General features: G+C 41.5%; 1 protein-coding gene across 11 annotated transcripts in view; it reads right to left on the minus strand.

The window, feature by feature from the left end:
• Window positions 1-14,114, minus strand: part of TTC13 (tetratricopeptide repeat domain 13) — an 81,463-nt gene that overhangs the window by 56,893 nt on the left and 10,456 nt on the right. For all 11 annotated transcript variants that reach the window (XM_042241103.1, XM_042241102.1, XM_004021348.5 and 8 more), the window contains exons 2-3: window positions 3,539-3,633; window positions 229-304 (exon numbers count right to left, since the gene is read on the minus strand). In XM_042241103.1, coding sequence (XP_042097037.1) covers window positions 229-304; window positions 3,539-3,633 — 171 coding nt within the window. The remainder of the gene's footprint in view (window positions 1-228; window positions 305-3,538; window positions 3,634-14,114) is intronic.

The raw sequence follows: 14,114 nt of genomic DNA on the forward strand, positions 1-14,114 counted from the left end.
ATAATTATTAATTTCCAAAGAAACACTGATTCCATCCAGACCTTTTATTTTATGACATAATGAATATCAAACCCTGACAAGGGCTGAACGCCCTACCCAAGATCAAACCGCTCACGCTGGCAGAGCCAGGCTGTGTCCTTTCTGCCACACCATCCTGCCTACCCACTCTACACCTAATCATAAACTCCAGGCAAATGTCCCAAGAAAAGCCCCCAAGTCAAGCCTCACCTAATTCTTCATTTGTGCTGTCATTATCAGTAGCAAATGGGAATCTCTTTTGTTCAGCAATAGACTTGGCCTGGCTCTGAAATAAAGACAAACATACATTTTAGCTTATCTCAAATGAAGAGAAACTTACAGTGAAACCTGTATTTAAAACAATTAAACTTACATTTAATTTATATGGAAGCAAGAAAATTGACATTCAGTCATATCAATGATGTACTTTAAGACACATCTTGTGGTTTTCGATTTCCAGGAACACCTATCTTTTTAATTTCATGAGGATTCATCTTCTTGGCTGTTTCAAAGCTCCCTCCACAGACTATTCAATGACGTCAATCACATTACAAAGATCACATTCTAGTGACTGGTCTCCAAAGTGGCTTGATAAGAGAACATTACTTTGTAAACTGTAAAGAACTCTTTACAAGTAAGAGACACAGGTTGTACAGGGATGATGCCGTCACAGGGCCAGTAAAATCTGACCAAGAAGCAAGATGCGCTTAAACAACGCATAGCAGGCATTGAACAGAACCATCTGGCCTGACACAGTACAAGAAGTCACACAGACACACATATGCACACTTGGTACAACAGCTAAAGTAAGAGTGGAAACTAGGGGAAAACAAAGTAGAGTTAATTTAGTAAGTGGAGTGATTTTACAGGCAGCAGTGGTCCAACATACAAAATGATGGCTCTGTTGTGCTCTGGAGACAAATCATATCTGAAGATGCAAACAGCCGTCACTTTGTCAGAAGGTTTAACTGTCGATGCTATGGTATGATATGCTTAGCCTACAGGATACAGATTAAAATGATAACTTCATACCAGAGTCATCTAAGATGTGATTAAAACTTGAACACACATATAGATAGGAAAAGCTAGGATAAAACTAAAAATGTTGCTTTTGGCAAAACTTCAGGATCAGAACTCAGTGACATCTCAATTATTTGAATTCCTTTTTTTTTTTTTTTAAATCTACCATATCGATGCCTACAGGCAGGTATGACAGTCAAATATTTCCCCATGGGTGACTCTTCTGACTGATGGGTATGCTCTTTAGCTAATGATCGCTTCTCATTAGCCGTAGTCTCTTGGGCTTCACTGACTCTACAGAATAACAGGCATTTCCACCTATTTTCCCTATACTCTTGAAGTCCAGACTGATGTTCAGATACAGAGTGGTTTTTGGTTTGCCTACAAAACAGGCCAAGAATAAGCTGCCTCTGCTTAGAACATAAGTTAGAAGATACAGCTCAGAAAAGCATCCCACCTCAGAGAACTTGGGACTTCATTCACCCCAAACAAAATGAAAAAGAACTCTACTCCTTTGGGAACATTTACACTTTATTTCTTCCAGTAAAACCTTAATGGCTAGAGAGGAACTCTGCCAGCTCTTTCTTGCTTTGCTCTACAGCTGGGAGCTTCCATACATGGGAGCCAAGTTCCGTTTCTTTTAAAGCGACAGATTCGACAACACGTGAAGGCGGCCCGGCACCTGTGTCAGCTGTGACCAGACACAAGTCCTTCCTCCTCACCAGCTGCTTACACACAGACACACAGGTGTGAAACACTTCTCTAATAAATAAACTGTGTAGGGCCAAGGAAAGCAGTCGATAAGGCTTTTTAATACTTTAAAAACCTTATTATTTCATCCAGTATTCAATGAGAGTCTACCATTTGCCAAGTCTTCATGAAAAAGATGGGATGAGAACAGAAACAAAATCTCATGAAAATAAATCATTTACCAAGCAACCTCTTGAATATACTGAAGTGCACACAGCGGAGCGGCGATGCGGGTGTGCACAGCCGGACAGTGGCACGCGCTGCGCGGACGGAAATTTAAAATATATATATATTTATACTGAAGAGCAGATCTGAGTTTAAAGTGTTTTTATTTTATTCTATAACAGAAGTGGGCAGGAAAAGTGTAATATGGACAAATTATTTTCCTGATCAAAAAAGAATCTCTCCCACTTCTAATATCATACCTATAGATATCCTCTGTGGACAAAGCAGGCAGCTATTATCAAAGTAGTTTAAACACACAGCCCCATACTACTAGCAGGTTAATTTTAATCCACCTTTCAGGTCCCTGCTTATCTTTCAAATCCTAAAACCTGTCTTGCCTGATTTCCCTGATATCTTCAGGAATACTGACCCTTTGTTTTTTCTTCATATATTTGCACAACTGTACTTCTATGTTTATTCGTATAATTATTTGATTAGGAGCTACAGGAGCCCTAAGTCCTGGGGCCAAGGTTATTGGGCTTACCATTCTCTGGCTAAGTACTTACTTAGCACAACGCTTGGCACAAACAGATACAAAATAAATACCTGAAAAATTAATGAATAAATGAATAGTTTAACTCTCATATTTTCAACCTCAGGAACACAAAAGGCCTAGATTAATAAGCTTTCTCCCATAGGTTTCTAGCTAGTGCCATCTTAAACTGAAATGCAACTAGTAGCTAATATTTGAATCAGAGAGAAGGTCCCTAATAATTCATAATCTACTTGCTTCTCCAAGATGGGGATTAACCAGTTTCTACTCAAATGTCTTCAGTGATGGTTAACTCACTACTTCACAAGTTAGCCCACTCTAGTTTTGGACATGTTTTTTTCTATATCAAGTTGACGGCTATGCAACGAGTTAGGTATAATCAGTTGACCATTCACTAGTTTGCAATTTCTACCCATATTCTGCAGTTCTTCCATAAAAAGACAGAGCTTTATCTGGAAAATAAAGAGTATACTAAAAGGAAATTCTGAAGCAAAAGAAGCAAACAATCTATGTGGATGTTGAAGGAAAAGGTCTGGAGGAAAAATGTTAATGTTGGGCACTGAAAGAACAGCCTCACAGAATGAAGTGGGAACACACAACCCTTGCACCTTGAGGCAGCTGGCTGGTGGGGGACACATGCTAGCACAGACAGGTACGCAGTGCCAGGTACTCAGCTCCGGAATGGAGAGGTCTCTTGTACAGTTTAGTTGGTACTGATAAAAAAACAGACATAAAAGATACCCAAGCAAGGCTAGAAAAGTAAGATTATACTACACCTGGAAATCATAAGGCTCCTAGAAATAAAGTTATTTATTTTTTATTCCTTGGAACTTAAAAGTAAAAAGTCCTAGGTCCAGAATGACCAACCACCCAAGTCATAAGACATAATGGTTCAGTGTGAATAAACAACAGATGACCTATCTTTATTTTATGCAACTGGATTCAACTCCTGGTTGATAAACAGAGGCCATCTCTGCCTTATGGAACTAGTATCACTGTGTTTCCAAAACAGGAGGCACAAAAGATACATACCAGAATCTTTTCAGTGTTAAGGGAAAGCAGAGAGTCACAGGGTGGTGATCCTTTGGGTTCACAGTCGGAGTCATGGAAATTCAAAAAGGATGACTCTGAAAAGGAAACAGTCCTTGTTATTCTCCTTGCTTTAGATTCACAGCTCTTAAGCACTTAACTATGCACTGCAATGTGCAGAATCCACAAAACAAAAAAAAAGACAAACAAAAAACGTTACAAGGAGCATCCCGTCTTTCAAAATCTTTACAACTGGGTAACATTTTACAAGCTACCCCACGTCCCAGGAGCAGTGGCTGCGTGGGCACAAAAGGGCTGAGAGGAGCTACTCCACGTTCAAGGTCAGGAGGGGCAGCGGTGAGGAGATACCCCTCGTCCAAGGTAAGGGGCAGCGGCTGCACTGTGCTGGAGCAGCTGTGAAGAGATACCCCATGTCCAAGGTAAGAGAAACCCAAGTAAGATGGTAGGTGTTGCAAGAGGGCATCAGAGGGCAGACACACTGAAACCATACTCACAGAAAACTAGTCAATCTAATCACACTAGGACCACAGCCTTGTCTAACTCAATGAAACTAAGCCATGCCCTGTGGGGCCACCCAAGACGGGTGGGTCATAGTGGAGAGGTCCGACAATATGTGGTCCACTGGAGAAGGGAATGTCACACTGCTTCAGTATTCTTGCCTTGAGAACCCCATGAACAGTATGAAAAGGCAAAATGATAGGATACTGAAAGAGGAACTCCCCAGGTCAGTAGGTGCCTAATATGCTACTGGAGATCAGTGGGGAAATAACTCCAGAAAGAATGAAGGGATGGAGCCAAAGCAAAAACAATACCCAGCTGTGGATGTGACTGGTGATAGAAGCAAGGTCCGATGCTGTAAACAGCAATATTGCATAGGAACCTGGAATATTGGGTCCATATATCAAGGCAAATTGGAAGTGGTCAAACAGGAGACGGCAAGAGTGAACGTCAACATTCTAGGAATCAGCAAACTAAAATGGACTGGAATGGGTGAATTTAATTCAGATGACCATCATATCTACTACTGTGGGCAGGAATCCCTTAGAAGAAATGGAGTAGCCATCATGGTCAACAAAAGAGTCCGAAATTCAGGACTTGGATGCAATCTCAAAAATGAAAGAATGATCTCTGTTCGTTTCCACGGCAAACCATTCAACATCACAGTAATCCAAGTCTATGCCCCAACCAGTAATGCTGAAGAAGCTGAAGCTGAACAGTTCTATGAAGACCAACAAGACCTTTTAGAGCTAACACCCAAACAAGATGTCCTTTTCATTACAGGGGACTGGAATGCAAAAGTAGGAAGTCAGGAAACACCTGGAGTAACAGGCAAATTTGGCCTTGGAATACAGAATGAAGCAGGGCAAAGGCTAATAGAGCTTTGCCAAGAGAACACACTGGTCATAGCAAACAAACACCCCTTCCAACAACACAAGAGAAGACTCTACACATGGACATCACCAGATGGTCAACACTGAAAGCAGACTGATTATTTTCTTTGCAGCCAAAGATGGAGAAGCTCTATACAGTCAACAAAAACAAGACCGGGAGTTGACTGTGGCTCAGATCATGAGTTCCTTATTACCAAATGCAGACTTATATTGAAGAAAGTGGGGAAAACCACTAGACCACTCAGGTATGACCTAAATCAAATCCCTTATGATTATACAGTGGAAGTGAGAAATAGATTTAAGGGACCAGATCTGATAAGAGTGCCTGATGAACTATGGAATGAGGTTCGTGACATTGTACAGGAGACAGGGATCAAGACCATCCCCATGGAAAAGAAATGCAAAAAAGCAAAATGGCTGTCTGGGAGGCCTTACAAATAGCTGTGAAAAGAAGAGAAGGGAAAAGCAAAGGAGAAAAGGAAAGATATAAGCATCTAAATGCAGAGTTCCAAAGAATAGGAAGAAGAGATAAGAAAGCCTTCCTCAGCAATCAATGCAAAGAAATAGAGGCAAACAACAGAATGGGAAAGACTAGAGATCTCTTCAACAAAATTAGAGATACCAAGGGAACATGCAAAGATGGGCTTGGTAAAGAACAGAAATGGTATGGACCTAACAGAAGCAGAAGATATTAAGAAGAGGTGGCAAGAATACACAGAAGAACTATACAAAAAGATCTTCACAACCAAGATAATCACGATGGTGTGATCACTCACCTAGAGCCAGACATCCTGGAATGTGAAGTCAAGTGGGCCTTAAAAAGCATCACTACGAACAAAGCTAGTGGAGGTGATGGAATTCCAGTGGAGCTATTTCAAAACCTGAAAGATGACGCTGTGAAAGTGCTGCACTCAATATGCCAGCAAATTTGGAAAACTCAGCAGTGGCCACAGGACTGGAAAAGGTCCGTTTTCATTCCAATCTCAAAGAAAGGCAATGCCAAAGAATGCTCAAACTACCGCACAATTGCACTCATCTCACACGCTAGTAAAGTAATGCTCAAAATTCTCCAGGCCAGGCTTCAGCAATATGTGAACCGTGAACTTTCAGATGTTCAAGCTGGTTTTAGAAAAGGCAGAGGAACCAGAGATCAAATTGCCAACATCCACTGGATCATGGAAAAAGCAAGAGAGTTCCAGAAAAACATCTATTGCTGCTTTATTGACTATGCCAAAGCCCTTGACTGTGTGGATCACAATAACCTGTGGAAAATTCTGAAAGAGATGGGAATATCACCTGACCTGCCTCTTGAGACACCCGTATGCAGGTCAGGAAGCATCAGTTAGAACTGGACACGGAACAATAGACTGGTTCCAAATAGGAAAAGGAGTACATCAAGGCTGTATATTGTCACCCTGCTTATTTAACTTATATGCAGAGTACATCATGAGAAATGCTGGGCTGGAAGAGGCACAAGCTGGAACCGAGACTGCCGGGAGAAATATCAATAACCTCAGATATGCAAATGACACCACCCTTATGGCAGAAAGTGAAGAAGAACTAAAAAGCCTCTTGATGAAAGTGAAAGTGGAGAGCGAAAAGTTGGCTTAAAACTCAACATTCAGAAAACTAAGATCATGGCATCCGGTCCCATCACTTCATGGGAAATAGATGGGGAAACAGTGGAAACAGTTGCTGACTTTATTTTTTGGGCTCCGAAACCACTGTAGATGGTGACTGCAGCCATGAAATTAAAAGACGCTTACTCCTTGGAAGGAAAGTTATGACCAACCTAGATAGCATATTCAAAAGCAGAGACATTACTTTGCCAACAAAGGTCTGGCTAGTCAAGGCTATGGTTTTTCCTGTGGTCATATATAGATGTGAGAGTTGGACTGTGAAGAAAGCTGAGCACTGAAGAATTGATGCTTTTGAACTGTGGTGTTGGAGAAGACTCTTGAGAGTCCCTTGGACTGCAAGGAGATCCAACCAGTCCATCCTAAAGGAGATCAGTCCTAGGTGTTCATTGGAAGGACTGATGCTAAAGCTGAAACTCCAATACTTTGGCCACCTGATGTGAAGAGCTGACTCATTGGAAGAGACCCTGATGCTGGGAAAGACTGATGGCAGGAGGAGAAGGGGACGACAGAGAATGAGATGGTTGGATGGCATCACCGATTCAATGCACATGGGTTTGGGTGGACTCCGGGAGTTGGTGATGGACAGTGAGTCCTGGTGTGCTGTGGATCATGGGTTCGCAAATAGTCGGACACGACTGAGCTACTGGACTAAACTGAACTAAACCAGAGGTTAAAAAAAAAAAAATCACCAAGAGAAGAGCAAAGTTAAGCCAGGAAGACCTAACGTTGATAGATATGTGCTAAGGAAATTTCACGGTAGTCCAGTGGTTAAGAATCTGCCTGCCAGTGCAGGGGACAGAGGTTCTACCCCTGGTCCAGAAGGATTCCACATGCCACAGGGCAACTAAGCCCATTTGCCACAACTGAGCCCACACTCTTGGGCCTGGGAGCCACCACCACTGAGCCTATGTACTGCAAGTACTGAAGCCTGTGCCCTAGAGCCCACACGTCACAGCCAGAAAGGAGCCCCTACTCATCACAACTGGAGAAAGCCCACGCGTAACAGTGAAGACTCAGCACAACAGAAAAACTAAATACATACGGTTTTAATTTTTAAAAGATATGTACTAAGGGTCTAGTATCTGGAAGATAAAAAAATTGTAAAATTCAACAAAAAAAGGACAATCCTATTTAAAAATGAGCAAAGGAGTTGAACTGGCAACTCTCCAAAGATATGCAACCAGTGAGGACATGAAAAGATGCTCTACATCATTATTAATTAGTGAATACAAACCAATGAGGTGCCACTGCACACCCACTACGATAGGCGTAAATTTTTTTATGGGAAATCACAGGTGTTGAAAAAGATAGAGAAACTGAACCCTTGTGCAGTGTTGATGGGGATGTAAAATGGTGTGATCACTGTAGAGCCGGGTGGTTCCTCAGAAAGTTAAGCACAGAATTACCAACGGGTCCCACTACTGCACTCCTAGGTGCCCACCCCAAAGAACTGACTACCGGGACTCAAACAAGTACACACGCACATATTCACAGCAGCACTACTTACAATCACCAAAAGGTGGAAACAGCCTGAATGACCATCAACAGAGAATGGATAAACAAACTATGATACAGATATGTGACGGAGTATTATTCAGCCTTAAAAATGAATGAAGTCCTGAGACATATTACAACATGTAAGAACCTCCAAAGCAAAAACGAAGTGAAAGGAACTAGACACAAAAGGTCACGTAGAGTATGATTCCATTTCTAAGAAATACCCAGAATAGGAAAATCCACAGACACAGACTGCACCTTGGAGGGGAATGACATAGGAGTTTACCTTGGAATCATGGGCATGTCTCAGGGTAACTGCAGTAACTAGGGAATGTGCTGAACACCACTGAACTTGTTCACTAAAGAATGGTTAATTTTTTGTTATGTGAATTTTGCTTCAATAAATTATTTTTTTTTCACGTGCTCTAATTCAGCAGTCACGTTCAAGGAACCACATGAACCAATTTAGCTGAATTCTCACATGAGCCCTGGTGGAGAGCAGAGACTGAAGCCGGAACGTTAAGTCTCACAAAGCACAGAGGGGTTTCAAGGATGCATGGGTTCAGACTCGGGTGCGGAAAGGGGAGGAGTATTCCAGGCAGGAGGACTGGTATACAAAAACACAATGGCAAGCAAACGCAAAGGGGCAGTGGGCTGACAACCCTGGCTAGGAGGGAGCTGGTGCTGGAAAATAAAAAAATATGAGTTTAAAAGGTAAGTGGTCATGTACACCCGTGGCGGCTTCATGACAATGTATGGCAAAACCAATACAGTATTGTAAAGTAAAAAATAAACTAAAATAAAGAGAAAAAAAAAAAAAGCTAAGTGGTCAGAGTAGGGTAAGTAATGGACCCAGAGAAAGACGTTAGTCTGACAAGAATGAAGAAGCAGTAATGCTTGTTGATCAGTAGTTGAGTATGCAATAATTTATAACCTCTCTCTCCTACCTTTTAAAAAAGGTACAATTTGCGAACTTACCACCCACTGAGCACTGTGCTAAAGCGCTGCACAGACATTGGCTGTATTCTAACAATCCCTCCACTTTGTGGGATTCTTTTCAGTTTCAACAAATAAACATCTATATAATTTAAAACAGCTATACAGCATTCCATTGTATAGAATTTAACCACATTCCTCACACTGAATATTTAAGATGTCCTTTCTTATTTCCTTGATATAGCTACTGTTTCAGTGAGTATCCTTGGGCTATATTTTTTGCAAATTTACTCAACTGGGCAATTAAAGTATAACACATGTAATTGCTGAGGTAAAAATTTTAACATTTTCCATTATATTGCTCCATTTCCATCCCAATACTTAAAAGTAATTTCATTCCTGTTTGCAGTGTATAGCAACACTCTCTCTCTCTACTTAGTATTGCCATTCTTTTTATCTTTCCCAATCTGAATACAGCACTAGTAAAACTAACCTTTTGATTTATTGGCCATTTGTATCTCTTTGTAAATTGCTTCTGTTGTTGTTTAGTGGCTATGTCTGACTCTGCAATCCCATGGATTGTAGCCTGCCAGGCACAAAGTCCATGGGATTTCCCAGGCAAGAATACTGGAGTGGGTTGCCATTTCCTTCTCCAGCGGATCTTCCTTGCCCAGGAATTGAACCCACACCTCCTACATTCGTAGGTGGGTTCTGTGCCACTGAGCCACCAGGGAAGTCCAAATTGCATATGTCCTTCACTATTTGTAAGTCATGTGATCTATTCTGGTCTAAGACATAGGGAATAATTTCTAATTATCTATTTTCCAAATGGTTAGCCAGTTGCTTCAAGGCCACTTATGAAACTATCAATTGAATGCCACCTTTATAAGACATTTAGACACTGGAACTTATTTCTGCTGCTGCTGCTGCTGCTGCTAAGTCACTTCAGTCATGTCCAACTCTGAGTGACCCCACAGACGGTGGCCCACCAGGTTCCTCTGTGCCTGGGATTCTCCAGGCAAGATACTGGAGTGGGTTGCCATTTCCTTCTCCAATGCATCATGCATGCTAAGTCACTTCAATCGTGTCTGACTCTATGCAACCCCACAGACAGCAGCCCACCAGGCTCCTCTGTCCACAGGATTCTCTAGGCAAGAATATTGGAGTTGGTTGCCATTTCCTTCTCCAGGGATCTATTTCTAGACTTCTTTTTTTAAAACATCTTTGAGATGATTTATGTGAAAGTCACTCAGTTGTGTCTGACTCTTTGCGACCCCATGGGCTGCAGCATGCCAGACTTCCCTGTCCATCACCAACTCCTGGAGCCTGACAGTGAAGGCAGATCCGAGCAAAGTTAAGGATCTAACAGGTGAAGGTCTGTGGGAGGCTGGCAGGACTGGGAGAGCAGTCCAGGCACAGATGCAGCAAGCTGTCAGTCTTCTGTCTTCTTAACTGACTAGGGGTGAATATTCACCTCCATATTACTGAACTTTTAACTGCTCTATTAATGCCTTACAGTGGATCACTTTATCAACTACACATAATTGTATCAAAGTCTTTTTAATATTCATACTCACTTAGCATCTTATTGCACTGGATAAAACCTTCCCAAAGTGCTCAACAGCACTAGTGATAAAAGGCATGCCAGATTATTCTTGAAGTTACCATGTCATTCGATGACCCAGAATGTCCTCAACTTCTGACAATAATACTTTTTCATTTAAAATTTTTAAACATCCAGGGGGAAGCTGCTCTATGTAGCTATTTTGAGATTGATATATTTTACCATATAAAGGAAGAATTCTCCGCTTCACCAAAAATTTTAAATCTGGAAAGCTGACTGAAATTTATCAGGTGATTTTTGGATATTTCTCTATGTTAATCGTATGATTTTTCTCCTTTGATCTATCAAGTGATCAAAGTTGAACACTCTTTTGTACTTCTAGAATAAACTAATTGATCAAGGCAGATTATTCTTTTATTTGCTGGCTTTAGTTTACTAATATTTTACTTAGGATTTTTATAACTGTTAACAGCTTTCTTTCCTTCCCGCACTCCCCAACTTTATCAGATTCTGGCATCACTGTTTTTGGTGGCTTGGTAAGATCTGTGATAGGAAAATAGTTTGCTCTAGTTGTAACTAGAGTTGCCTGGCCTAGGAGGTTACATTTGCTCTTTAATCTAAAAATATTTAATTCACTATGGAGTCAGCTATCTTCTGATAGTAACCTGCTGCTGCTAAGTCGCTTCAGTCGTGTCCACCTCTGTGCGACCCCACAGATGGCAGCCCACTAGAATCCCTGTCCCTGGGATTCTCCAGGCAAGAACACTGGAGTGGGTTGCCATTTCCCCCTCCCACGCATGAAAGCGAAAAGTGAAAGAAGTCGCTCAGTCATGTCCAACCCTCAGCGACCCCATGGACTGCAGCCTACCAGGCTCCTCCGTCCATGGGATTTTCCAAGCAAGAGTACTGGAGTGGAGTAATAACCTAGTTGTATTTAAATGATATCGATTTCCATGAAATTAGGAAATGTCTGTTTTCCTCATTGTTTAGGTCATACAAGTAACTGGATTGTGATTACCGCAGAAATATTCTCAAAACACATTACAGAATCTCATCTTCTTCTACATCTTTTTCCTGGATATTTCTCTATTGCTTCATATTTTTAACCTATTAGCAGAGATGTCTATGCAGTTCTCTCTTAATTCTAACGGCTTCTCCAGTGGTGCACGTATCCCTCATTCATTACATACAGCTGCATCTGCTCCCTATTTACATGTTAGCCTTCTCAGACTGATCTATTTTATTCTTTGAAGATGCAGCTCTTGGATCTATTGATCAATTTCACTGCTGCTCTAATTCATTTATTCTGGCTCTGCTTTTCTTTAGTCCTGCAATTTCCCTATTTCCTCTCCTAGTTTCTCTAGTATCCAGTTCATTTATTTCCTTTCCTCTTTAATACTGAGATGCCACAGAAACCTTCAGCAGGAAGATCACTGACGGTGGTGACAGGAGGACTGGAGACTGGAGCAGGAAGGCCAGGTGCAGGCTGGGACTAGTTAAAAAGCAGGAAAGTCCCAACATACGTAGAGGCCACTGAGTTAACACAGGGTCATAGTCTAAAGAGATATGAAGTAAAAAAGACAAAGCTTGAGTAAAACTGGGCATGGGAGGAGGAGAGAGGCACTGTCCCCAGAATGTGCCGCTAGAGATTCGGAGCTCTGCCAGTAACTGAAGTTGGGAGTTTAAGAGGAAAAGTGCTTTCCTGATGAAAGTGAAAGTGGAGAGTGAAAAAGTTGGCTTAAAGCTCAACATTCAGAAAACAAAGATCATAGCATGTGGTCCCATCACTTCACGGGAAATAGATGGGGAAACAGTGGAAACAGTTGCTGACTTTATTTTTGGGGGTTCCAAAATCACTGCAGATGGTGACTGCAGCCATGAAATTAAAAGACACTTACTCCTTAGAAGAAAAGTTATGACCAATCTGGACAGCAAATTCAAAAGCAGAGACATTACTTCGCTGACTAAGGTCCGTCTAGTCAAGGCTATGGTTTTTCCTGTGGTCGTGTACGGATGTGAGAGTTGGACTGTGAAGAAAGCTGAGAGCCAAAGAATTGATGCTTTTGAACTGTGGTGCTAGAGAAGACTCTTGAGAGTCCCTTGGACTGCAAGGAGATCAGCCCTGGGATTTCTCTGGAAGGAATGATGCTAAAGCTGAAACTCCAGTACTTTGGCCACCTCATGTGAAGAGTTGACTCATTGGTAAAGACTCTGATGCTGGGAGGGATTGGGGGCAGAAGGAGAAGGGGACAACAGAGGAAGAGATGGCTGGATGGCATCATGGACTCGATGGACGTGAGTCTGAGTGAACTCGAGGAGTTGGTGATGGACAGGGAGGCCGGGCATGCTGCGATTCATGGGGTCACAAAGAGTCGGACACAACTGAGCGACTGAACTGAACTGAAAGCGCTTTCAGTTTAAGCAAGTGTTCATGAGATGCTAAACCAGGAGTTGTCTTGTGTGTAGTAGGAGATTTCAGAGAAAGAGAGAGCTACAGATATAAATTTGATAATCATAAATGGTGGATGATTAAGCAGGTAGGATCTCTAAGAAAGCTTAGGAAGCTTAAGTTCAATAAGAAGAGCTGACCCTGATGGAAACAAGATATTTAAGAGGCAGAGGGAAAATAAACTTGGTAATTTACCTTTTTCTGAGGAGGGATTTTATAATTGTTTCTTAGAACTGTTCTGCATCTTTGTCATAAAGGTATATGGAGTTACAATGATTCCTAAAGGGAAATACAGTTTATCCTTGAACAACACAAGGGTTAGGGGTGCTGATTCTCCATGCAATTAAAAATTTGTGTATAACTTATAGTTAGCCCTCCGAACCCGCAGTTTCACAATCGCCTTTACCCCACAGATCATGTAGCGCCGCAGCATCTCCTACTGAAAAAAAAATCCACGTGTAAGTGAACCTGCACAGTTCAAACCCATGTTGTTCAAGGGCCAGCTATACTGGTTTCTTCTCATTTTTCTTGATTAGCCTTGCTAAATTAGTGTCTAATTAATGTCTGTATTTTCAAAGAGCCAGCTCTTCTTTTAATATTTAAATCTACCCTTTCCCTGGCTTCAAATGTAATTAGTTTGGCAGCAGTGGTTCAGAGCACAGGATGACTCAGATTAGATGCCTAACTGGCTGGCTGACTTTGCACAGGATTTCTCTTGAATTTCTCTTAGCCTCAGTTTCCTCATTTGAAGTACCACCACATCCCCTCACAGGGCAACTGTGAGGAATGGACGTAATGTATACAGTTCACAGAATGACTGTGAAATGTTAATATATACATCTAGGCTGAAATTGCTGCTTCTTTCCTGAAAATTCCTGGTTCTTTTCTTCCTCCTGCTTTCTTGAAGTTTATTTTGGTCTCCACAGTACCTTACAGCTTTCAAAATAATTTCACAAACATTTTTTTTTTTTGATGCTCCACTCTCTGAAACTGGTAGAACATATTTTGGGCTCATTGTACCCAAGGGGAATGACGATCAATGTTAATGGACATGTTCAAGGTCACAAAACAGAGAAACTGA

The sequence above is a fragment of the Ovis aries genome, chromosome 25, assembly GCF_016772045.2.
Source record: "Ovis aries strain OAR_USU_Benz2616 breed Rambouillet chromosome 25, ARS-UI_Ramb_v3.0, whole genome shotgun sequence".
NCBI lineage: Eukaryota > Metazoa > Chordata > Mammalia > Artiodactyla > Bovidae > Ovis > Ovis aries.